Consider the following 27620-nt stretch of genomic DNA (forward strand, 5'->3'; position numbering starts at 1 on the left):
AAGGTGCAGCGTAATTTATGGGTTGAAGTGCTGAGAATAATTTCGACACTTAATATAAAAAAACTGCAGTGAACACAGAGCAGGAATTTACATCTGCTACATTGGGGCAGTGGTGGCCTAGCGGTTAAGGAAGCGGCCCCGTAATCGGAAGGTTGCCGGTTCGAGTCCCGATCCGCCAAGGTGCCACTGAGCAAAGCACCGTCCCCACACACTGCTCCCCGGGCGTCTGTCATGGCTGCCCACTGCTCACCAAGGGTGATGGTTAAAAGCAGAGGACACATTTCATTGTGTATCACTGTGCTGCTGTGTATCACAATGACAATCACTTCATTTTATTCACTAAGGCCTTTAACGAGTAAACAGAACGCCAGCGGCTAGCACGTTTGTGTGTCCACTTCCAGGTTTTACACTGTCCATCGGGAACACAACGATGGCTGAACGGGATTTTTTTGCTAAGTCGATGACTTGCAAAGTTGATGAGGCAGAAATTATCTTTGGTAATTTAAACTCTGTTACCATGGCCACTTAGACCATAGAGAAAGAATACTGCATATCATGTATAAAAGTTTTATATAAAGAAGCTGCAGCCAATTCGCACAACGTTGATGAGTTAAGAACCCAATTGTTGTCCGAGAAACAAGACTTCAATCTGGCAACGTTGTCATCTGCCGTTGAACTTCAGCTTGTTTTAGGACACACGTTGGTGCTGGTGTAGGGTGCCGGGCTGTAGATGCTGTGTGTCAGGGCAGATTTTTGGGCAGGTTTATGCCTTTTAAAAATTGATGTCTGTCAGAGGAGCGAATACGTCACCTCGGATCATCTTCGAGTGAGCGGTCAGTGATGGACGCCGGGTGAAAGGTATTTCATTCCTTTCTGATTGACTGGATGAAGAGTGTGTGAAGTGTTGTGCGATGACAGGCTGCTTGATTAAAGCGCACATGCGTCTCCGTACCGTCTGGCAAGCTGAGTCCTGCATCCTTCTGTCCATCCGACGCACATACCTCTACTTGTTGAATCTGGACAACTACATTTCCTGATGTACATTCTACACACACACACACACACACACACACACACACACACACACACACACAACATTTTCTCTTGATGTATAACAGGGTGTGTGTTTGCCTGACTGTCAGTCACTGCTGGGCGCCTCGTATTTTTCCTTCTCCTCCGAGGTTAATTGAAGTTTATCCTTTTCCTCGGGGGGCTTGGCGGTGCTTTGCTCTCCTTGCGCTGGATGGGTCAGGGGTGGGATGCTTGTCTGTCTGCATTAGCCTCTGAATGATGGAATGAAAAGGCCCTGAGACATTTTGCTGCCATTTGCCCATTAAAACTGAAGATGTGCTTTCCCTGTTTGAAGGCCTCTCCAAGAACATTATTTAAATACAATGTTATTAAACTGTCATAAATTGGTTCATTTCTAACAACAATGCCATTCCCTCATGCTGTGACAGAATTTCTATGAAAAACCGATGATGACACCAATGATGGTGTCACCATCATGACCGAAAAGGCTGTAACGTAACAATAATTATTTGATGCATTTGCAGCCTTACTCTTTATTTGAAGCTATTTGAACCTAAAATGGATCTGTGTACAGCAGGACCTCTTAGCTATTCTTCATAAAAGTGCCCCACAGATAAATAAACATGATATAAAGTCTGTGTTCATATTTGTAACGATTTGAGCTTCAGATTTTGCCGTTCATGTCTCCATGCTTTCGTACTGGTATGTGTGGCGTGGGCTCCAGGTATCTGATATCTGCAGGCCTTTATCATTCCAAGACTAAACATCTCCCAGCACGGCGTTGACATGGTGCGAAGGCCGGCGGTGGATCCCCAGCACGGGAGCGTGGAAGACGCGTCTCTGTTGAGCCGAGCCGCAGCTCGTCATTAAACTGGTCAGAGGTGGAGGCCGACCCCCACCTGTCAAAGCACATCCACTGTCGGCGGAGCTTATTAGCCTCCACCTTGCCCGGTGGTCCCTGCGTAAAGTTGTTCGACGATGTGGCTGTCCATTGTGCATATTTAAGGAAGGAAACCATGCCTGTCTGACTGGGGGATTATGGGTAATTACAGGAACTGGGCCCATGCCTTAGCACAACAACGGTCCGTGGCATTTGTGTCAGAAGCCCACAGCGGTGACAGTGAAAAACAAACTCGGCCATAATTGGACCTCAAATAAAACACGAGCGCACATGAGTCTTATTACGTCTCCATGGCGACCGGAGATGAGGAGGGACGACAAGACGAGCCGCCAAGGCTGAACAGCAGGAAAAAGGTGACGGCTCTAATTTGGCTAAGGGGAACCACACATTCTAACACCTCCACCTACGGCTGGCGAGAGAGAAGAGAGGTTGACCTTCACCCTCAGCACTGAGCCGATAAAGTGATAATGAAAGCTGATTAAACGGCCAGACATGAGCTGTGATGTAAAATACATGCAAAGTTGTCCAAAAAAAAAAAAAACCCTTCCTCCTGGTCCTGTGTGGACTGCATTGCAAAATGAACGTCCGAAAATGACAGTTTATCAGTTTATACAGATTTTCACTGTTAACGTATCTGGCCAACCACTCTTTCAAACTGCTGTGGCCGGCCCAGCTCCGGGACTTATCAAGCAGAATACTGATCTGTGTTTATTACAGTTGGTCGCACACCACCTGATCAGATGATTAATGGAGATGAATGGGTTCATTTGACTTTTTTAGGCAGTAAAAATGTGTTTTTAGATCATTCAGGAATTTGGTTTGACACCACCATGTCTCATGGTATTAGAGATCAATATTTGATCAATTATTTAAATTATTTGCCAGTAGAATTTTTGCAGAACCTAAACAAAGTCAATATTTCAGCACATCGGCACGCAATGTTGTGGCAGTTCACACTGGAAAACAGTCATATTTTCATAGTTCACACTTCCAAAAATCACGCTCCCCTTTTTCCTTTTTTTTTTGTCAAGTCACTGGTCTCTTCATTTGAGTCATAAAACCTATTCAAACGCAAATTTGTCTATAGCTCTTGTGCCAGCAAGCGTCGGTGCACGATCTGTGCCAGCTGCACAGACACACGTCCTTCAAGAGTCGCGAAAATTACACCGACAATACTGACACTAAATTATTTACTCAGTTCAGTGTCCACAATAAATATGAACTTGCCGAATGAGCAGCTGTTTAATTCTCTGCCAGTTTTGCTGCAGAGCTACGAGCAGGTCCTTCAACATCAGGCTTTCAGTCTAAAACAAGAGTGAATACCAATATGGTTGGTCCGTGTGTGTGTGTGTGTGTGTGTGTTACACACAGACTTTAAGCCCCCCAGGCCTTGAGCGATTTCCTGCACGTGAGTAAGTGTTACATGTTGCTGAGTCTTTCGCCGGGCCGCAGTAAAAGCTACGAAGAAGAAACGGAATTTACTGGCCGCGAAGTGCAGAAACCGCTGCGGTCACGGCGCTTCGCAGCAGCGGCCGACCGGAGACGCCGGACGTTTCATAATGGACGAGTGCAGTCATATGTTAATCACGGGGCCGAGGGGTTAACCCAATCAACATGCTGCACAGCGGAGGAAACGAGAGACGCCGCGCTCCGGAGTTAAGACGATTGAACTTACAAATGAGGTAACGTGAACACTTTGTCCTCGGGACAAGGTTGTCCTGTAGATGCTGATGTTTTTTTTCTTTGTACTTATGAGTTTGGGGGGGGGCGGGGGGGGATGGATGTGATGTCTTTGGACCCCGTTCAAGAAACATAACGTGTGAAAGTGTAGGCCGTTGCGGGCCGTTTCCTCGTCTTTCTTTAAATGTGGAACTGCAAACGTGGTCAAACCTTCTCTCGCTGAATCACAAGTGACACTTCAAAGCGGAAAGAAAGACCCCCCCCCTTCGCCCCACGAAACATGAAAGCCTTTCCTTATCGCAGACTCCCTTCAGCGTCCAGAGAGGCTCCCTCTAAATCTGTCCCGTCTTCGCAGAATTAATTTTGGGGCTTTTATGATCTTCGGGGGGACAGGACGGGACTCTGAGCTCCTTCCCGCCTCCCTCTGTGTTAAAGGAACAACCAGCGTGAGCCCAGGCCGGACGTGCTGATGGTAAAAATGATGCGGCGAGTGCGTCTTATTCAGGACAGACGGCGAGGAGTCCGTCTCTAAACTGTTTTTGAAAGGATAATTGTGGCGCCCAATTAAAACATGGCCTCCAGGAAAACCGGGGCGTGCTTTTAGCGCCCCGTCGTTTGGTAAGGGTAAAGGTTTTGGGGTAATTGGTGCCCTGCCCGTGCCCTCTGGCCCCGGGTCCAGAGCCCAGGGGACGGCTCCCGGTGACCCGGCCCCGAGGCCCTCGGTTTACATCCCAGCTTGGCCCGCATGTGATCACCGACCTGCGGCGCAGATCTGGAACACAATAAACAAGGCGGGGGCCGTGGGGGACGTGTTCTGGTTCGAGTTTCGCCGCTGTTATTGAAACCGCGGGCGCGGTCCTGCGGTCCCCGGCGCACCGTCCCAGGGGACATCACAGCGTCCTTTAAAACCGTGCCGAGTTTGAATATGTATGCGCCGTGCCGGGGTTCGAGGGACTGCAGTTAAATGGCTTCCCCGTGTTTGTTTTACTCACATGAAGAAGTCGCCGTGCAGAATCGTTTCAACATGTTACAGCGACAAGACGAATGTACGCTGGAAATAAAAACGACTGTTATGTTCACCGTGCCTGAAGGCGCCTTGGCGATGACCCCGGTGACGGTTTTCCTTCGTCGTATTAATGACTTGTGGACGAGCGTGAAGAGACACGCCGGCGCGAGCTGCTAACAACGCGGAGCCTTGAGGTGTCAGCGCTTAACAAGGCCTACCTGACCGCTACCCGTCGCTTAGCAACAGATGGAGCCCCTTTTCCATTGCTGAAGATGCTTCCAGCCGTACTACAGCCGAGCTTGCGCTTCCATCGGCTCAGGGGTCTTATCATGAATATTCTATATATATACACAATACATACACCTGTATATATATTATGCCACTCGACAGGTAAATGGTGGTGGTGGCCTAGCGGTTAAGGAAGCGGCCCCGTAATCAGAAGGTTGCTGGTTCGAATCCCGATCCGCCAAGGTACCACCGAGGTGCCACTGGCGCCTGTCATGGTGCCCACTGCTCACCAAGGGTGATGGTTAAATGCAGAGGACAAATTTCACTGTGTGTACCGTGTGCTGTGCTGCTGTGTATCACATGTGACAATCACTTCAATGTAAAAAAAAAAAAAATCATCATGATATTCCAACGTAGCCAATTAAATCCCGAATATCAAAAATCTCCAGCAATTAAAATGCGATTCCTTCATATTCATAATTTAAAACCGGCCTCTGAAAGTGCAAAGACGTTAAATGTTTAATCAAAAACACAGCTGCCAAATAAATTATGAAAAAAAAAAATGATCAAAAGATGCTGTCAAAAGCAATTTCATGTAAATTCTGGAACAAATCTGGTCAAGTCAGCACTTTAAAAATGTGTCAGTTGTCACGTTTCAATTTGATGTTTTCTCGGCGAAATCCTCTCATTTCCGTTTCGCAGCATCAGCATTTGTGTTGTTCGGATCTGTCCAGATTTCATCCCGAAATCTGCCGGTTCTCGAGGTCACAATGTGATTACGTTCCTTGCTCCTCCTCGCTCTTCTCTCCCTCAGCATCCTCAGGCCAAACGTCCTCACCGGGCCGCCCTGAGCCTCATCGGATTGTCCCAGACCCAATCCAAAGTAACGCGTACTAGTTCTTTAACCTGACGCATCCGTCCACAGGTGACTTTGCTCGCTTTCCCGCCATCCCCTCAACCCGACACCCCTCCTCCACACCTCTCTCCCGGGACGTCCCGCCCTTTCATTTCGGGCGGCCGAGAGAAAATCGCGAACGCACATTGTGACCGAACGTTCCTGTTCCTGACCGGGGGTGTAGCGTTCGCTCGGAGGAAATGAGGGGGTCGCGACCAAGCGGCCTAAAATACGTGCCCTGCGGGGAACCCTCCACACACACACACACACACACACACACACACACACCCATACAGAGGAAATTAAAGTCTTTTGGAGCAATTGGTGGTTCTGGAACACACGTGCAGAGCAGCTGGGATGTCCTGTTCTCGCTCAGGCCGCAGTAATTAGGTCAGGAACATCCTCGCTGTGCAGCCTTCTGACCGGGCTAATTGTGATCAGGTCACCCATGGATCTTGAGGGAGTCCCATCGTCCCATCAGAAGAAATCGCTGATATCATCAATCACTGAATGATCATTGACCTGATTTGTGTGTGTGTTTTTGCAGAGCTGGTGGAGATGAACAGGACGTGGGTGTTCCAGGGCTCTGATGGAGCTTTGCAGAATCCAGCCCTGCTATTGGACGAGTACCAGGAGAGGCTGTTTGTGGGGGGGAAGAATGTCCTCTATTCCCTCAGCCTGGACAGAGTTAACGCTCAGCATAAAGAGGTGTGTGCGTGTGTGTGTGTGGGTGTGTTTTTAAGTTCTCTGCAGGTCAGAAGATCAACAGGATCTCAAAGGTTGTTTTATTCTGTGTTGCTGGATGATTCTTTACAGTTTTTCATTTAATTATGTGAAAATGGAACACAGAGCACCTATATCACCTCCCAGACGGACACACACACACACACATTCTGCAAAATGACTCAAATTGTATTAAATGATGAAAGTAGATTTTCAGCCTGAACATTGTTGTCTGAGTTCAGCTGCAAGACGTAATATGAGTTCCATGCTCCTCATGCATCTGACCCATCCTGTTTGCTGGACTTTTCAAACATATTCCTGAATCAGTTGGCTTTGTTGTCTGATTTACTTTTGTTAATCATAAAATAATAATAATCACCACACATATAGCGTATTAATTTAATGTTAAATGAAGGAAAATGCAGACCAGTGGGGTGTGAGAGGATGAAAGGCTTGCTGATTGTGGTGATGTGAAACATTCTCCTCGCAGATCCACTGGCCGAGCTCCGATGACCAGGTGGAGGAATGTCTGATGAAGGGACGGGAGAAGGTAGAGCCCTAATCTTCCTGCCACGCCCATTCTATTATTACACATCTGCAGTGGGGAGATGCCAGTAACGGCACTGGGTCGTTTATGGATGTGGATATATTTAGCCAGCTATGGTTGGCTGTGTGACAGAGGTGGACAATAACTGTCCTCATTTTTTGTTTTGCACTCAGTTGTGCTCAGTTGTGCTAAAAAAGGGAAGGTTTCATTTTTATAAATTAAATTAACCACATGGACTCAAACTGATATTTAAACGTTTCCAACGAAAGACGTCACAGTTAAAAGAAAATCATTTGAATATTGTAAGAATATAAAACATGATATTTTGGGTTCAATGTCAATTATGTTTCATCAACTTAAAAGCATTTGTTAGTTAAATAGATTGAAATGGATCATGTGGAACAAATAGGGGCAGTGGTGGTTAAGGAAGCGGCCCCGTAATCAGAAGGTTGCCGGTTCGAATCCCGATCCACCAAGGTACCACTGAGGTGCCACTGAGCAAAGCACCGTCCCCACACACTGCTCCCCGGGCACCTGTCATGGCTGCCCACTGCTCACTCAGGGTGATGGGATAAATGCAGAGGACAAATTTCACTGTGTGCACCGTGTGCTGTGCTGCTGTGTATCACATGTGACAATTACTTCACTTTCACTTTCTTTCAAATGCCCTCTACCCATTGCAACCCAATGATCTGGATATATACAAAATAAAGAAATTCCTGCATCCCTGAAACTTTTAATTACTTCCTCGTGCATTCTGAACTGTGCCCTCGCTGTAAATTCATGATCCCTTCATGTACAACAAAGGATCATTCAGTAATTCATCATTTTAAAGCAAACGCAGTCACATAACCAGCGTTTCTCCCACTCTGCGTCTCTCTCTCTCTCTCTCTCTAAGCCGGAGTGTGCGAACTACATAAAGCTGGTCCAGCCGCACAACCGCACCCATCTGCTGGCGTGTGGAACCGGAGCCTTTAATCCCGTCTGCACCTACGTCAAGGCAGGCCACTGGAAAGAGGTGAGAGAAGCACACCAGCCTTTTAAATAACTAACAGCTGAAATCTGGAAAGTTCTATTTATGTTTCTCACACTTGATTTTACTTAAAGGTCCCCACTTTTTAAGGTTATTTAACATTAATACGAGTTCCCGAGCCTGTCTATGGTCATGCAGTGGCTAGAAATGGCGAAAGGTGTAAAGAGTGCTTTGGTCATTCTGCTTCACGGTTCAGCAAGCAACAGCTCAGACCGTCGGATTTGGAATTTGTCCCCTTAAGACGTCATAAGGGGAAAGTGCCCCTCTCGTTTCTCATGTTTTTTCCCACCCCTCCCCTAAATCATTATCTCCACCGACCCTCATGGCTTCCAAACATGTGAAGCGTTGCAGTTGCTCGGTGACTGGATGTAAAAATGAGCACAAATAAATTTTGCTCCTTCATGCAAGACTCCGAAGAACCAGTGGGTCAATTTTATTTCTCTCTGAGAAAACGTAGACACTTCCTGTCTGCGCCAAACATTGTGTTTGGTGAATGGTGTTGACGGCCACTCTCCTCCCAGTCCCGCCTCTCTCCTCCTCATTAGCATTTAAAGCTAAAGACACTGAAATGTCTGATACCTCAGATACAGTATTAGGGGACACTAAATATCAGGGAACCTTTAACAGCCCAATGGGTAAGTTCAGTGAAAGGAATCAAGAAAATTCACCATAAATATCTCCGTGTCGCAGTTCAGAGGTATTTTCTGTGACTCAAGTTGATGAACCATCATGGTAGTATTGGTCTAAGAGGGCAGTGGCGTCAATGTGACTTGCCGTGACTCATCACATGCCGGCGTTGAGCTGGGAAGCATTGTTTTTGTCCAGACACGTCCAACCACACCACGCCCCACTGTCCATAAAACCGCATTTCCTCTGTCTCACCCTAAAAACTTTTACAGAGCATTCATGCATTCCCAAAAGAAAAGAAAAAGAAAAATTATTGCTGGAGACCACTGCAAACATCACTGGCCACTTCCTGTACCAAAGTCCATAACACAACACAGTGACACTTCACCCAAATGGAGACGGGGTTCCAGTCCCAGCTGCTCCATGGAGGATATGGGATCTTCAAGTTGAGAAAACATCTCACCCTTTGCCTGTGCAACGATGGAGGCTTCATCTGATGAGGAAGTGAGGAACTGGATGTTTATTGGAGTAGCAGACGGCAGATGATGGGCGTAATGGACGAGGGTCCAGCTCCAGACTATTTGACCCTGCTATTTGTTATTGTAAATTCAGAACCGACTCGGTTCTGCACATCTGCATCGTTCGCGTAGCATAGAGCCCTTCAGGTCTCCGGCCGTCGTCAGAATGGTTCCAAGCTGTCTGGGTCTGTGTGTTTATCCCCTCATTTCCTCCCAGGCTTAATGACACTTAACTGAAGCTTCCTGAGCGGGCAGTGCAGACCTTCACACATCCGAGGGACAGAAATCTTATCATTTTCATTGAGAGGAGATCCCAACAGCAGGAAAACAGCGATGAACCCAAACAACCTCGTCCTCTCCAGGGATCCGTGGTCAAATTAGAGAGAAGCAAAATGAGAGAGGAAGGGAGAGGAAGAGGAAGAAGAAGAAAGGAGGCTGCCCACTTCTGCACTGCCAGCCTGAGGCTGTGATTCTTTGTGGTCTTTCTTCTTTTTTCTCCTGGGGACAAATATACTTTCACAAAAAAATGAAAAGCAAAAACAAAACAGAATGAAACACACAATTAAAAGTCTGAAACCTACTTACATTTACTGAAGTATTGTGCTTTAGAATAAGCAAGTTATTGGATATTACTTTTAAAACGCCAGATGGAATGTTCTGGAAATGTTCTGGGAACGTTTAGTTTAGGTTAAGTTGAGGGACTCAAGGCTGCATGTCTCGGGAGTTCAGGGAGGGAGTTCTTCTCTGGGTGAGGACACATAGAGGACAACTGGCTTATACCACAGAGACAGATAATGTAGATAATATGGAGAGGGAGCGCTGGGTCACTGATCACAGCTGCCTCCACACACACACACACACACACACATTCTCTCTCTCTCTCAAAATGTCTGATAGACGCATACAACAGACACATGCAATCGTTCCGACTTTTACATGATCACAAAACTACACATGCATATACACACTCACAGAAATGCATGGCATGCACCACTAATACACACACACACATGCGCAGTTGGGGTGTAGGGGAGAAGCGTGATTCGGACTGGAAACACTGTGCAGAAGTGTGGAGCTGACAGTTCACCATTTGGATGACCCTCATCCAGCAAAGAGACACTCATGGCAGGGTTATACTGAGCAGATACAAACACACACACACACACACACACATACACAAATTCAAACCTTCACTTTACACAGAGACCTCAGATCAGTTTATTGGAGGGATACACTGAACAGGCACTCCTGTACACACTAACACACACACACACACACACACACACACACACATCTTTACAGCCCACAGCATGCAGAGACACTTAAAAATGGTAACTACTGTGGGATTACACTGAACAGAGCATAACTCACACACACACCATACATCACACACACTAATCTCTCGGTTCTCCACCGTAAAGCCCTTTCAGGCCTTCACCCTCAGCCACACCCACCCCGGCCGTGCCACAAACACCCTGCGGAGAGACTCAGATTCTTATATTCAGCCCCCTGGGCTCCAATGCCCCGCCCCTCCATCCCCACTGACCCAACCCCAGAGGGTACCTGGCGATCCCATCGCCTCAAACCACACACACCCGCCACCTAACACAAAACACATTGCCCCCTGAAAAGCTGCTTAGGGGTTCGATGCATGTTGAGCTGACAAAATTCCCAACGCCACATTTGGAATAATCTGGGAATCTGATCTGTTGGGACAGCATGAAACCAGGACCTACAGGAAGTTCGACATGCTCGACACGAAGCACCTCCGACGGCCCATCAAGGTCGTTCAGTCTCATTCGTAATGTGAGGTGTCGGCTGCTGGAATGAAGAACGCCCCTGGGCTCCGTCCCACCATGGTCCCGGTTTCTGACTGGCAGTAAAGTGGGTCACTTGCACCCTTCACCGTCCCTCTGCTCCCGAAACCCCATACCTCGAATTTGGAATACTCATTAAGGCCCACTTTCCTTCTTCCCTTCATTCAGCCTGAGCAGGGGTCTTCTGAAAGGACGTACGTAGACCTGCCTGAGGACTCGATATGAGCCACCACCAGTAGTCATGGTGGGATGAGAGCTGGTCTTCAGATTGGTTCTACAAAGTAGGAACTTCTGGTTCCACATTGGCCTACATTAGAAAATAATCTTACGATGTGAATCCATGAAGATGGTTACACGAGACTCTTGAAATTTCATCTCATGGATGTTCGGAAATTTATTCTCTCACCTTCTTGACTGGTTAAATTTAAGACAAGCTTGTGATGTTGGAATTACTGGGACTGGATTTTCTGTGTGTGTGTGATTCTGATGTTCTAGTTTGAACTGGACGATGACCATGCGGAGAGTGGAAGGGGGAGATGTCCGTACGACCCCAACAGCTCAGTCACGTCCACCGTCTCCCGTAAGTCCTGCTAAACAGCAACATTGTTCCAAGTGTGTGATGCTGCAGCGTTTTCTGCAGTTCTTTTACCACAGCCCTCTCCCTCAACAATTTCAGTTAGGTCTCGTCCTCTCAAATTCCAGCCACTTCAAGCCGAATTTAATCAGAATAGCAGATGAAGCGTCACTCATCAAACTGGCTCATTAATTCACCGCATCCCCGCCGGCACTAAACATGCCCGCATTACTGTTTTCACCGTCAGTGCCTGTCTCAGAAGGCTCATATTCCGTCCAGTTTATGGAATAAAAAACGCATGTTTACTGAAGATGTGCGGCTATTGTAGGCCTCGTCGCTGTTTCTCTCGTGTTCCTTGCTGCCAGGATGTGTAATCTGCTGTTTTTTATTTCACTCTGCTCCCCCCTGGTGGCACCATAACAGGCATTACATGCACCACAGTCCACGTGCAATACTTCAGACAGACTCAAGTGATTGGATAATGGATTTAATTGTTGGATTTAATTGTACAATACCAAGGTGTTTAGAGTTGACTGGGTAAAAATGAGTAACACAGGTTATCATTGGTGTAAAAAAATTAAAAAGTTATTAAAAAAGTTAGAAGAATTATGTGAATATTAAAATGATTACACAGATAATTAGTAATAAGGAATATTTGATACTCATGAACATCATAAGGTTAACTATAAGGAAAAGGGAAAATTACACGATAGTCTGTGACACTAGTGATTGGTTAAGACATGCAAGATCTGTGCCAATCAGAAGCAGAGTCTCTAATTGGAGGGTGGAGCTATGAAGAATTAAAATCCATGGAAATGAGTTCAAGAAGACTTGCTTGTCTGCTCTGATATGAAAAGACTGTCAATTTTTTCCCAGTAGGAGTCAGCATAATAAACGGGATGTAAATGTTTTAACTTTTTTCTCTTCAGGAGGCGAGCTGTATGTTGGTCTTTACACCGATTACTGGGAGAATGATGCATCTGTCTGTCGCCTGGGAAACCAAAGTTACACCAGGACGGAGAGGGATGACCGACAGCAGCTCAACAGTGAGGAAACACACACACACACACACACACACACACATTTATATTCACACTTGGCAGAAACCACACTTTTTCAGCGGCTTCTGACCCTCAGTCTGTACGGTGTGTGTGTGTGTGTGTGTGTGAGATTGTGTGCGTGTGTCGGGGTCACTATCGTTGCCAGGTATGCATGTAATAATTGGTCGGGTAGCGAGAATCCAGGGGCCTTTTCATGGTTCGGGGTAACAGGTCGGGGTCTCTGTTAAACAGATTCAGCCCATTAATCATCAACCAATGGGGAGAGGCGAACCTGACAGGTGTCGTCCATCTCTGCCAGCCACTAACAGGACATTCAGTCTGTGTGTGAATGTGTGTGTTTGTGTGTGTGTGTGTGTGTGTGTGTGTGCTACATGTTGAATAATACACCAAACACCCTGAAAGGTGTTAACAGTTATGGCCTCTTAATGATACCTTCAGTAACGAGCTGCTAATGAGCTCGCTGGCACTCAGCCTGTGTGTGTGTGTGTGTGTGTGTGTGTGTGTGTGTGGGAGGGAGAGTTCAGGCTGTGTTTAAAAAGATGATTTATTTAAAGTCCTATCAGTGATGTGGCGGAGGTCCAATTCAAACTCCCCAGGGCGGCTGAAGTTTTTGAGATATATGCACTAGAACTGGGAATTTATCTAACAGTGCGTGGTGGTGTGTGTGTGTGTGTGTGTGTGTGTGTGTGTGTCAGAACCCAAGTTTGTAGGGTCGGCAGTGATTCCTGACAACGACGACCCCGGCGATGATAAGGTCTACTTCTTTTTCACCGAGCGGGTGTCGGACATGGACGGGGGGAACAGGGCTGTTCACACGCGAGTGGCCAGAGTTTGTGCTGTGCGTTACACACAATTCATCCACCTATCAATATTTAACACCAGAAACGAACCATAATCAGCCATAACTTGGTGATATGCAACGGTCTGTATTCATCAAAATACTGTAAAATTTAATTCTGATTATGATGATGATGAAATTGTTTTACTAATAACCTTAACCCAAAAACAGACTCCTAACTCATAAATAAAACTGTTCATACTATATTACCATACAGACAACAGTGATGATAAATATTAATAATAACTACTTCTAGTACAAGTTCAAATTTATTCATAAAGCACTTAAAAACAACACAGTTGACCAAACTATATTTTACCAAAACATTGTCCAGCTTTACTGTTTGTCTCCTGTAGGCCATGACTGACCTGTAATAAAACAATAAAAAATATTACTGCATGTGTGTACGTCCCTCAGAATGACCTGGGAGGCCAGAGGATGCAGGTGAACAAGTGGAGCTCTTTCCTGAAGACACGTCTGATCTGCTCGGTGGCCGGGCCCAACGGCATCGACACGCACTTTGATGAACTGGGTAACTGATCCAACATCCTAATCTGGCCCCAACAGATTTGGTGCCCATGGCGCCTGCTTGCATCGCAGTAAATTCCACTGCTAGTTAGTGTTGTTTTTCGTCAACAACATTTTTGACTAATGTTTTTCGTCAGCAATAGTGACAGAATAGAGACAGGACACAGTGTAAATATAATGAAATATATCATGTAATTTTGTTGACGAATAAACAAATTTGAATAAACGAAATTTCTCTTCTTTTTCCTTGAGGAAAACTAGATGAGACTTTATTTCTTCTTGTTTAACTGCAGTTGCATTTTAATGCAGTATTTCTGTATTTCAGTATTACCTCTGTCTTTGTTGCAATTTTCCTCCCTTGGGCAACAGATAACTTAGGACGTTTGGAAATGTTGAGCTTGTTGACACGTCGAAATTTACCCACGTAGCAGGTAAATGCTAATTAGATGCGGTGGCCTCATAGGAAATGTATGTATCATTATTATTATTACTACTACTGCTTAATAGGCTTTGCTAAGCAGTTAATTCACGTGGGCTTGTTCTTTTGATTTAATTTAAATGAATACCAATGACTTTTAAGAATAGTGAAATATTAACATTCTTTTCTTACTCTGTTTAACACCCCCTGGATGGATGCCACTCTTGGCATTTGCTTATATAGTCTATGCCACGGGCCGGCCCTGGGTCCAATTATTCCCCTGATCATGACAAAAAAAATCTTGATAAATGCTTTACATAGAGTAGGAAAAAAGGTCTTCTCGCTCTGTTAAGTGTGAAACGAAAGATGGATTAGCCAGACGCGTAAAAGATGGAATCTCACAGGAAGCATCCCAGAACAGGCCTGCGGTGTAGGTGCCGCCATGCAGGCCACACCCTTTCCTGCAGTGGCTGTCAGGATGAAGGGACCCCCGGGCAGCGGGGAAATGTGAACCACCTGCAGCCGCCATGAGACAAATACTGCTTGCTGTTCTGAAGTGTGTGTGTGTGTGTGTGTGTGTGTGTTTGTGTTTCAGAGGATGTGTTTGTGCTGAAGAAAAAGGACGATAAAAACCCAGAGATTTTTGGCCTCTTCAGCACAACCAGGTGAGTGAAACAGAGTTCATGTACATGCACACATAACATCATGATATTGGTAGGCCCAATTAGGTTATATTTGCATATGTTTTGGATGACTATAGGTCTGGGTAGACAATGAGTATGATCGATAAAATTTACAAAACGATGCACTCGTTGTGGTTCAATGGAATTCACAGTTTTAAGTTTACGGCACAATTTTCTCACGAATGAGCAAAAGACAGAAATCTTATGGCAGAAATCTTACAAAATTTTGATCAAAACTGCAACTGAAATAGCATTTCATAACAAAAAATGGATGTTAAGTTACAACTGTGAAAAACATGATGGCGTACCGTTACATCGCTGTGGTCTGATGTGAAAGTGAATATGAAGAACTTTGCAGTGACCATGTGCGCGGTGTCTCTCCCGGTTCCAGTAACGTGTTTAAGGGCTACGCAGTGTGCGTTTACAGCATGGAGGACGTGCGCTCCGCCTTCAACGGCCCGTTTGCCCACCGGGAGCGTCCCGAGCACCACTGGAGCGTTTATGAGGAGAAGGTTCCTTTCCCGCGGCCAGGATCGGTGCGTAGAACCATCACGTTGACAGTACAGTAGTCTGTACAGCGTACCTACACCAAAAACATCTTCTCATGTTACTATTATGAGTAATAATTGCATCGAATGGCATCTCACACACACACTGCATCCCACACTGAAAAAAGTGAACACTGGCTAAACGCACCTAATTATCAACCCTGCGGTAACTTGGTTAATATTATCAATGCTAAAATACTCTGTGTGGCATATGACTTTTTATACTGTAAGTGTTCACTTTTTTCAGTGCAATAAGATCCATTTTAAGCTCTACATCTGAAAATGTGCATTTATGCTAACTGCCTCATGACAAATATCCCACTTGCCTTTACTAAAATAAAAAAAAAATTGAGATATATGCACTATTTGAAACTTAATGATGTTGACTAATAATAATAATAATAATTATACTAATATTTCAGAGTCGTGGTAGAAGTAGCAGCAGTAAATAAATGTAAAGATAAAAGTTTGTTGATACAGAGTTTATGTTAGTATTAGATTATTACATACAGGTAATTACACCTTTATTAGAATACAGAATGTGTGTGTGTGTGTGTGTGTGTGTGTGTGTGTGTGTGTGTGTGTGCGTGTGTGTGTGTGTGTGTGTGTGCGATGTCTGGCCCTGCCTGCCCCCAGTTCCAGTTACGAGTGGGTTGATTGGAGAACGCTCCTCGGTTTATTTTTGGTTCTGGGTGGTTAATGGCTCCCGCACCAGCAGCACAGGAACAGTAGCGCAGAAACCAGATCAGGCCGTATGATCATCTGCAGATGTGGGCTTCTTTCTGCCCTCTTCCACAGACCGACCCCATCCTGCTGGTTATTTGTGTTTCTGGAGCTCGGGCTGAATGCATTCGTCCAGCGCGGCTTATTGCAATTTGAGTGGCAACAGTGTTGTTTCATAAATTCATGACCGGCCTTCTGACAGGTGACCTCAGGAGAGCAAATTTGACGAATTCCCTGAGATCCACATACAGGCCAGAAACCTAACTAAATATGAGCTCATAATTAATATCCTGAAGTACGAGTTCAGACGTATCAATTTAACACCTACATCAGATGATCCAACATTTAGATAAAGGAGTTCTGGGTTTGTTATATAAATGTGCCTCTTTCTGCTCTAATTCTCCCCAATCTTCGTTGCTCTTGTTCCTCCGACCCGCAGTGTGCCAGTAAAATTAACGGAGGACAGTTCTCCAGCTCCAAGGACTTCCCTGATGAGGTTCTACGCTTTGTGCGCTCCCACCCGATGATGTTCCACGCAGTACGGCCTCAGCACAACCGTCCCGTGCTGCTGGAGACGGGCGGTGGCCGGACCCTCACACAGCTCGCTGTGGACCATGTGGAGGCTGAAGACGGCCACTACAACGTTCTCTTCATCGGGACGGGTGAGGACGGAGCATAACTCGCGAGGAGCATTGACAAAATAAAATGAGCTGAAAAATAACCTTTCTTGATTTAAATACGAGTGACTAATGTAATTAGGTTCCTTAGACATAATCAGGTTGGTAGTAGCCTAGTGGATATAAAAGTGAAGTGATTGTCACATGCGATACACAGCAGCACAGCACACGGTGCACACAGTGAAATTTGTCCTCTGCATTTAACCCATCACCCTGAGTGAGCAGTGGGCAGCCATGACAGGCGCCCGGGGAGCAGTGTGTGGGGACGGTGCTTTGCTCGGTGGCACCTCAGTGGCACCTTGGCAGATCGGGATTCGAACGGGCAACCTTCTGATTACGGGGCCACTTCCTTAACCGCTAGGCCACCACTGCCCCATAACACACTCGCCTATGAAGGAGAAGAGTCAGGTTCAAACCCCACTTACTACCATCGTGTCCCTGAGCAAGACACTTAACCCTGAGTGTCTCAAGGAGGGGACTGTACTTGTAACTACTGATTGTAAGTTAAAAATAAGGATAAGGGCGTCTAATAAATGCCATAAATGTAAATGTAAATGATTCAAATATTAGTCTCTGATAAAAAATGTATATGTTTGAGTTGGAAAAAGATTAAGTGGAGTCTGGGTTCATCTACACTTCATATAAGGGACTATCCGCAAACTACTGCAAGCAGTACAAAGAGTTTACAGAGAAGGAAACTGGTCCAATTATCTCCATTGCATAAATTTGCATTAATCAGACAAGATGGGAAATCTGCATCACAGAGATGCAGAAATACATACTGACGCATGGAAATGCTTGCTTTGAGTGCCAAATAATTCAGCAAATCTATTAATCTATTCAGCATATGACACATAGTGGCATTAAACCAAGTTTCTCTTTCCTGTATTTCCATCTCTCACATACTTGTTTTCAGAATTATAGATTTTGTTTACTTTATGCACATTTTTTACTGCCTAGAAATTCAAATAAATTCATGCTGATATGCTGAATTATTGATGTGGTTTATTTGCTGACAAAACTACACTGCCAAATAACCCTAGCAGTCTTAACACAGGACACATGGTTGTGTCAAGCGTGTCTCATATGCCCAGATATTAATAAATCCATGAATCAGGCTAGAACATGTATTGTCTTGAAACGTTGATTTATCACGAAATGTTTGTGCTGGAGACGCATGGAAACTCATCCCGATGCTCTGTGCTCATCATCAGATAACTCTGTGGTGCTGAAAGTCATCACCATATACAACAAAGAGGCCGACAGCATGGAGGAGGTGCTTCTGGAGGAGCTGCAGGTTTTTAAGGTAGTTAATTAGGCACATAGTTGTTGTGTATGTAGGAAAAGTGGCTCACAGTTTCTTATTCAGTTAACAAATTCACCTTTTTCTTTTCATTTACAGATGCCAGTTCCAATCACTGAAATCTTGATCTCATCTAAAAGGGTGAGAACATGCTGCTGTGTGTGTCTGTACTGGGTTCATCTTTATTTTTTATGCACACTGACCACTAGAGGGTGCAAATGAGCCCAAAATTTTGAAACGTAAGACTTTTAAAAACTTCCACAGCAACAGCTGTACGTGGGGTCAGAGGTCGGGGTGACCCAGCTCCGTCTGCACCAGTGTGACCTGTACGGCTCCGCCTGCGCTGACTGCTGCCTGGCCAGAGACCCGTACTGTGCCTGGGACGGGGTCACCTGCTCACGATACTACCCCGCTGGACACTACACCAAGAGCCGGTACTGACACACACACGCACACCCACAACAGCAGCTAGCGACATTTTCATTGGTCCATACTGTGAAATGTGATAATGAACACATACACACCTCCACCAATGCTGCTGCAGTGTTGGGATTCACACGCGAGGCAGTGGTGTGAGAATTCCATCCATTTCCTTCTGCGTTGGGATTCACACGTGTCTGTGGTGGTTATGCAGAATAAGATATTTAGTGTTAGTTGTATCAGGAGAATGATGAAGCTGTTTTTTCAAAGTGGACTCTTTTTACCTTCATTGCTGCTTTGTTCACCGTCATCATCAAAATGTCATCATCAAAAGCTGCTTAATGAGATGCTTATTAACATGAGTGAGTGATAGGAAAGTGTTCAGCATGAACCTTCAAGACTGCTGGTACCCGTCCCCACTGTCCAACTTAAGGTGGTGGAGAGAAGACAAGAAGCCGTGAGATGCTGCCATCACAGCAAAAGCTCTCTGCTTTAGAGACACGCAGATCTTCGACTTTTTACATTTACAACATTTAGCAGCTTTTACCAGACGCCCTTATCCTGAGGGACTTGTAATCAGTATTTACAGGGACAGTCCGCCTGGAGACACTCAGGGTTAAGTGTCTTGCTAAGGGGACACAGTGTCATAAGTGGGGTTTGAACCTGGGTCTTCTGGTTTATTGTTACTTTGTCTCGTACAGACATTTGAAGAAGACAGCACCTCTCAGACTCGCAGCTCGGAGTGGCTGTCAGTCACGCGTCCCGTCACGCAGGGGAGAGTAAAGCTCCTTGTCTTTCTCTCCTTTGCATCCCATCATGCCTTCATTTGTTTGCATTTATGATTGCAGGCGATCCCGGAGGCAGGACGTTCGCCATGGCAACGCCATCCAGCAGTGTAATGGTCTACAAATCAGTGGTGCGTCCCCCTTTGAAAAATTGTGTATGAAAATTGGTGATCACTAGTGACATGACAAAATACAAATATACCTAGTATCGATCTGCATTTTATAATATTTTATTTGATGATTTTGTGTCACTAACATCTAATTCTCGAAATCTCAGCATGTGCTTTATCCTTACGTAGCCAGGTTAATGTAGTCTTGGATAAATTAATTTGTAAGGGGAAGATAAAATAAAAAGTCCACAGCATTTCTTTGGAAGAAGTCTGCAATTGCCCTCAGCCTTATGAACATCAATGAATCATGCGTTGAGAATAGAAGAAAAAAAATCCCTGATTGTTTATTATGGCGGTCATAATAAAAAATGCAGTGATGCAGAGATTGGATCCTTTCAAATGATTAGAGACAGACGTGTGTGTGTGTGTGTGTGTGTGTGTGTGTGTGTGTGTGTGATGTCGATGTCTAATCAATGTGACAAGCATCTTCTAAAGCGCTCCGACAGAAATGCCATTGGATAAGTGTGTGTGTGTGCTATGCTTATATTATATACTCTGTATGTGTAACTGTTGTGTATTTACTCTGTGTGTGTGTGTGTGTGTGTGTGTGTGCTATGCTTGTTATATACTCTGTATGTGTAACTGGCGTGTATTTACTCTGTGTGCGTGTGAGTGTGCACTATGCTTGTTGTATACTCTGTATGTGTAACTGGTGTGTATTTACTCTGTGTGTGTGTGTGTGTGTGTGTGTGCGCTATGCTTGTTGTATACTCTGTATGTGTAACTGTTGTGTATTTACTCTGTGTGTGTGTGTGTGTGTGTGTGTGTGTGTGTGCTATGCTTGTTGTATACTCTGTATGTGTAACTGGTGTGTATTTACTCTGTGTGCGTGTGAGTGTGCACTATGCTTGTTGTATACTCTGTATGTGTAACTGGTGTGTATTTACTTTGTGTGTGTGTGTGTGCTATGCTTGTTGCATACTCTGTATGTGTAACTGGTGTGTATATACTGTGTGTGTGTGTGTAGAGGAGCACCACGGGCGCGTGCAGCAGAAGATGGTGTATGGGGTGGAGAGCAACAGCACCCTGCTGGAGTGCAGCCCCAGATCTCTACAGGCCAGGGTGCTGTGGTTCCTGCTGAGAGGAGGCGACATGGAAGAGGTCAAAGACACACACACACATCCACACACACACACACACACACACACACACACACACACACACACACACACCTATCTAGTGTTCAATGCGTGACGTTCTGCCCCCTCATGTCACCTCTGTTTCCAGGTGACCGATGATGACCACGTGGTCCACACGGCCCACGGCCTGCTGTTCCTGAAGCTGCGCCGGTCGGACGGCGGCCTGTACCTCTGCCAGTCGGTGGAGCACGGCTTCGTCCAGCCACTGGCGCGCATCGCCCTGGAGGTGCTGGAGGAGGAGAGCGTGGAGCTCCTCTTCCACAGGGGCGGAGCCAGGGGCGCGGACGAGGACGAGGGCGAGGCGCCGCCCAGGCCGCCTCTCTGCTCACCTCCCGCGCTCCCACCTGGCCCCGCCTCCACCAAACACTGGTACAAGGACTTCATGCAGCTGATCGGCTACGGCAACATCCAGCGGGTGGAGCAGTACTGCGAGCGGGTGTGGTGCGCCGCCTCCGACAAGAAGCGCAAGAAGCTGAAGGCGCTGCCGCCCAAGTGGAGGTACTCCCAGGGGTCCGAGCGGCGTGGGAAGCAGCGGGCGCCTCGCCACAGTCCCGACTCCTGATGGACACGGATCCATCTCTGCACTGTAAATACCGACAGTAACGATTTCTGGACAAAAGCTGCGCGGACATCGTCATAGCCGTTATTTAAACCAACACGACACATGCATGGGGAATTATTATAATATTAGCGCGTTTTGTTCTGACTATATTTATGACTGGACATTCGACAATGCAGTTAAACGTAGTCTCTGTTCTGGCACATCATGGATCCAACATCAATACCGAATCTGATGCCGATACAGTACAAAGAAAACAGTGTCGTCATCGGGCCCAACAAGCTAAAAAAACACCAGTCCCATGTATGATATGATAACTTGCATCGTTTTTTGGTAAAGTAACTTATTATCGAGCCTTTATGCGTAAATGCTTTCATTAGTGGTGTAGTGAAATTGAACTGGAATTTTTTTTTTTTTAATTTGTTTCTGTATTTTTTATTTATTAGACAAAATAGTCTTTGTTTCATGGTAACTTGTGACGTTGTGTCACCATTGTGTCTAAGAACCACTAAGATTTTTTTTTTTTTAGATTTTTATTTGATTTTTTTATGAAACAATGCAGCCCGTGCTGTTATGGATGATGGGTTATCATAAACCAATAAATGTCTGAAGCTGTCTGGGGTTTGGAGCGTGACGAGGTCTCCGGGAGACTGTCACCTGGATACAAGGCACTGCGGCGTTGGAAAATCCACCCCTTGGGACGGAGCGTGGGACACGTTTTAAAGAGCTGCGATGCAGCAGAGGGGAATCCAGAGATGCCTCACCTGCAGGACACAATAAATTGGAAGGGAAGGGAAGTTGTGAGATTGAACTGAGTACCTACTGCACCAGAGTGAATCATCATTTTGGCTTAGAAACCCCAAATCTTGTTCTTCTATTTCTTCTTTTTGTTATTATTATTATTATTTTCTAGAAAATGTCTAAACTTACCCATCTCCATGACCCTGTCTTTGCGTTCATTATTTTTTATCCCAAGTGGCCACGCCCTCACTCCTCCCTTTCGCCTATTCACTTTTACACTTTTACAGAGCCCTGTCCTCCACTCCTCCTTTTCATCTGTCCATCTTCCCATATAAGCCAATTCATTTTACAGAGCAAGAAAGAAACATCTTCAGTCTTCCAACTAAGATAAATAACATGACAGCATCATTCCCCTGCCCCGTTAGCACTGTTGATGTTGACATGGTAGTATTAACATGCAAATTTTAAAACATGGTTCATACGTCTCCAAAATTCGCATGACGCATCATTCCCCTGCCCCCTTAGCACTGTTGATGTTGACATGGTAGTATTAACATGCAAATTTTTAAAACATGGTTCATACGTCTCCAAAATTCGCATGACGCATCATTCCCCTGCCCCGTTAGCACTGTTGATGTTGACATGGTAGTATTAACATGCAAATTTTTAAAACATGGTTCATACGTCTCCAAAATTCGCATGACAGCATCATTCCCCTGCCCCGTTAGCACTGTTGATGTTGACATGGTAGTATTAACATGCAAATTTTTAAAACATGGTTCATACGTCTCCAAAATTCGCATGACAGCATCATTCCCCTGCCCCGTTAGCACTGTTGATGTTGACATGGTAGTATTAACATGCAAATTTTAAAACATGGTTCATACGTCTCCAAAATTCGCATGACGCATCATTCCCCTGCCCCCTTAGCACTGTTGATGTTGACATGGTAGTATTAACATTTAACTTTCTAGTTTACTATTAAACAAATAAAGACACGCAAAATGAGAATCATCGTACAGAATTGTACAGACATGTATGAGTTTGCTGTTTTTTGGTGTGCACCAAAATGCTGCCCCCAGAATGTGCTGCATTATGAATGCATTAGATTGCATGTGAATGAACGGCTGGCGTGTGTGCAGCTCTGATTGATGGCGGGCGTGTGGGCGGCCCTGCGGTTGGTATTCAGCGCCGCGCGTGGCCGGCAGTCAAGACTCCAGCTCTCCTCGCCGCCTCACCACGCTGCAGATGGAGCTTTTCTGCTGGCTGAAGCGGAACGTACGCTGGTGTCTGAATGTAAATGAAATGAGTTCATAGTCGCAGAGGGCCTGACGCTGCAGTTTGTTTTACTAACATGAAACTGGCATTGGCATCATTCCAGATTATTACATTGTTTACGGACACTATGTCACGTGACCAGCAGTTGCTTCAATGCTGTTGCTTCAGAAAAACATAAATGAGGAAATGTGTCATCACAGGGGTGGAGTCTCAGTCTGTCTGGCCTCCCAGACCTGGTTCTTCCTGGGAATGGAAGCAGACCTGGATGAGCAGTTCTATCGTTTCTTTTTATTAGATGTCTGTCTAAAACATGAATCCTTTAATCCAGCCATTTTACAGAAATGCCAAATGTTACGTCTGTATTTGGTTTTGTTGCTGTTTGTCTACTTTGTTTCTTTTATGTGCAGTTTGGTGGGCTAATAGGTGGCATTACCACATTGGCTGAGACTGAAGCCTGGGCCTTTTAAAGAGGGTAGTTATACAACCTGTGCGGGGAAATGGCATACAGGAAGCGCACTCTTCATCTGTTCGCCACCGCTGCCGACTCCTTCAGAGTTGGGACATTCAACCTGCCTGTTTGTTGTCATTCCTGTGTCTCATTGTGCTTTATTATTTTTTCATTATTTTATAATAAATATGATCAATATTCATAGTCCAATATTACAATATTCCATAGTCCACTACATTTTCGCCTTGCATCTACAGAAGGTAAAGGTGCATTTTAAAAAAGGCAATTTCTATTTTCACAAAGACAGTATCATCTACATGCTTTGTGGTGCAGCTTGATAATAGGAATATAATTACTCCATATATTTCTCTGTGTGTATGCAATAAAAAGTTCACTGAACACTCCAGACCTGCAGGGGGTAGTGTTGCACCTGGACTCGTCCTCATTCTTCTGTGTCAACTGGTTCAATGATTTTAAAGTAAATTCTGCAGAACGTATTATTATTATTACGAAACTACCACATGATGTGACAGAAAGGAGGAGGGTGGTAGTGGCCTAGTGGGTAACACACTCGCCTATGAACCAGAAGACCCAGGTTCAAACCCCACTTACAACTGTCCTATCCGTGAGCAAGACACTTAACCCTAAGTGTCTCCAGGGGGGGACTGTCCCTCTAACTACTGATTGTAAGTCGCATAAGGGCGTCTGATAGATGCTGTAAATGTAATGTAGATGTTAAATGGAACAAAACTGTTGTTTCTCCATGATTTTTGATTACTTTTGAGCATTTATTGCATGAAAGAAGTTGACTCCAGCACGGTCGGAGAGGCAGGTTGGATGGTTGTTTCCAACTGTGTCTCATATTTGGCTGTAAAACTAGTCCAACCTTAAAAAAACAAGCCCCATGTGGCCAGAGTTCAGAAAGCTGAGTGGCCTAGATACATGCAGGTGTAAAGGCTGTATTATGCAGCACATATTTTTTTCTAAAGGGCGCTCGGTTATTTCGAGTAACATGCTGCTGGATCAACGCTCCGGCTTCAAATGCCTTATTCATTCGCAAAACCAGTTCAGTCGCACAGAGCACAGCTCCCACAATGACACTCTCAGCTCGGAAATGAGAGGAGGAAGATTTGGGCACAATACTGGGTGGTAGTAGCCTAGGGGTAACACACTCGCCTATGAACCAGAAGACCCAGGTTCAAACCCCACTTATTACCATCGCGTCCCAGAGCAAGACACTTAACCAGGGGGCTCCAGGGGGGGACTGTCCCTGTAACTACTGATTGAAAGTCGCTCTGGATAAGGGCGTCTGGTAAATGCTGTAAAATGAACCCAGAGATACAGTGTTGATCAGGGGTCAGATGTTGGCCAGGACGGTTTTACAGTAGAACACAGTAGAAAACCTTCCAGGTCCATGTGAGGTGTCTATTCCACTTTTGTGACATTTTCAGATCGCCCGTGTTATACTGGTCCTGGTCCTGGTTCTGTCACGGCCATCTTGCCACCTTTGGGCCCACAGGGGGCGCCTGGATGTCCTAGAGGATGTTTACATGGACGCAGATTTGCCCAGGGTCGGCGTCTCGTATTAAACTCCAGCTGATGTCCTTGAACCACACCGGCCGAACACGACTCAGTCCACGGTAACCCCATTCCATCTCTAGTAGCTCATCTCCCACTATGGAGCTCTCCTCTGGTCTGCTCCACTCCCACAAGCGCCCCTTTCCCATCCCTGCTCTCAGTTTTCTGCTTCGTACCTGCTGAGATCCAAACGCATCTGTCCCTCAGTCTCCTCCTCACATTACGTCTGCAACTGCGCCCCCGACCCCAGCCAGGAGAATTTCAGTGAAAGGCTGACTTTTTTTTTAGGATGAATGATCATTGACCACATCCTGCCGTTTGTAAGACGTTCCTCATTAATTCCTCACTGAGACTTGTTGATGTGCTGGGTGCTGGAACGGGTGCAGAACGGCGATCTTCGTCACGACGCGTTTAAAACGCTCCCCTCAGGCTTGTGTGGGTCATTGGCTAGCATGCAGGCCGCCCTTCCTGCTCCGATCTTGGCCTGATGATGCTGCTGTGTCTGTCAGCGAGCTCTTATTCTCTCACTTGCTCGTGTGTTGCTGCCGGAATGGAATAAACAGTGAAAGCATGAGGAGGAATGAATAAATGCGCCATGTGAAATGGCACCCTGTGATAAGATCAGAGCTCGCAGACGCCGAATCCGGTAGAATTATCAGAGATTATCGGCCAACAGGCACTCGTCACGTTCACATCGGAAATCAACAGGGAGAGGAAGAGACAAGCGACAGCAGCCAGGATCCATCATGCTGGTCTCGAATTTGGTTATGATTTGTAAACATTGCTGAATGTGACCTCAATGCTTTTGCACCTGTGGTCTGAATTCTGCTGTTTAGGAAATAGATTCATACTTACATGCATCTACGATAAAATGAGAACATGGTGAAAACGGTCCATAACTGAGGTACTGTAACCCTCCGAGCTTTCAGTTTAAATCATAAAACATTTCTGTTTGTTCATAAGTGGTATTCTAATAATAAAGCAAAAAAATACAGCTTTTTTTATGTAAAGATATAATATATATATTTAATATTATACATATTATTAAAAGTTAATGTCTTCACTGTTCAGTTTCACACACACACACACTGCAGGTTCACACTCGGCTCGGCTCACATGTGTGGGCCACCCTCCCCCACACTGAGTCACTGCGCGGGACGATGACGGGCGGGGTGTTGAGTAACTGGGGTGGGACGGGCACAAAAAAAAAAACACAAATCCACTCCCCCCGACAGCATGGTGCTTCACCCACACAACCAGCATCACGACTCCGGGATTCTGAGTCACACATACAGGACGACACGGAGGAAGCTGAATAGAAGACAGAGAGAGGGAACGTTCAGTAAGTGCTGGGTCTTCGTCGGCTATGAGGAATGAACTTCACTGCGACTCTTTACAGGAACACGAATAGGGTCCAGAAAAATAGGGTCTTGAAATTAATAATGGCCACAACCTATAGCTGTTCTCAACCTATTTCAAACACAAGCAGAGAAAATAAGTACGGCCCACAAATCATTATCATCCCAAAGAATCTTAATGCAAAGTGCACTCTAGTTGTCATTTGATTCCATTGACAATTGAACAGGGGGGTTTTCTCATGATGAGGTGCAACAAATTACTGTGGAAGGAGGACACGACTTTCCTGATGCAACCCAGCAGATGCGTGAGAGCGAAGTGATTGTCATTAAGATACACAGCAGGCACAGCACACGGTGACACAGTGTAATGTGTCCTCTGCATTTAACCATCACTCTTGGTGAGCAGTGGGCAGCCATGACAGGCGCCGGTGCCTTGGTCAAGGGGACCTCGGTGGAGCTTGAACACGCAACCTTTTGATTACTTGTCTGCTTCTTTAACCGAGTGTGAGTGTGCTTAAGTGTGATGTTTAACCACTGGATATGGGGCTTACCTCATCGTAGCGCATTGCACTTTATGGCTTTACGTGTGAGAGGTTGGCCCCGTCCAATTCAATTATTCTAAATAATTCATCACAACTCTCAACCAGTTTTAATCCTCACATTTATATAGATTTTAGCCAATTCAGTGCATAGCTCTGTACCCAACATTTGAAACATACACCATGCAACAAAGCATGGCCTTTAGTTCTTCAGTCAATACGTCGCTTGTGGTAAGGGACCCACA

General features: G+C 45.5%; 1 protein-coding gene across 1 annotated transcript in view; it reads left to right on the top strand.

The window, feature by feature from the left end:
* sema3e (sema domain, immunoglobulin domain (Ig), short basic domain, secreted, (semaphorin) 3E) overlaps positions 1-24306 on the top strand; it is a 30323-nt gene extending 6017 nt beyond the window's left edge. Inside the window, exons 2-17 of the mRNA XM_028958630.1 lie at positions 6290-6450; positions 6956-7015; positions 7911-8030; positions 11503-11587; positions 12511-12627; positions 13338-13480; positions 13898-14012; positions 15022-15091; positions 15501-15645; positions 16820-17042; positions 18272-18363; positions 18460-18501; positions 18625-18794; positions 19629-19696; positions 20703-20836; positions 20963-24306. Of these exons, the coding sequence (XP_028814463.1) occupies positions 6290-6450; positions 6956-7015; positions 7911-8030; positions 11503-11587; positions 12511-12627; positions 13338-13480; positions 13898-14012; positions 15022-15091; positions 15501-15645; positions 16820-17042; positions 18272-18363; positions 18460-18501; positions 18625-18794; positions 19629-19696; positions 20703-20836; positions 20963-21436 (2219 nt within the window). The 3' untranslated portion in view covers positions 21437-24306. The remainder of the gene's footprint in view (positions 1-6289; positions 6451-6955; positions 7016-7910; positions 8031-11502; positions 11588-12510; positions 12628-13337; positions 13481-13897; positions 14013-15021; positions 15092-15500; positions 15646-16819; positions 17043-18271; positions 18364-18459; positions 18502-18624; positions 18795-19628; positions 19697-20702; positions 20837-20962) is intronic.
* Positions 24307-27620: the final 3314 nt, after the last annotated feature.

Source organism: Denticeps clupeoides, chromosome 17, assembly GCF_900700375.1.
Source record: "Denticeps clupeoides chromosome 17, fDenClu1.1, whole genome shotgun sequence".
Classification (NCBI taxonomy): domain Eukaryota; kingdom Metazoa; phylum Chordata; class Actinopteri; order Clupeiformes; family Denticipitidae; genus Denticeps; species Denticeps clupeoides.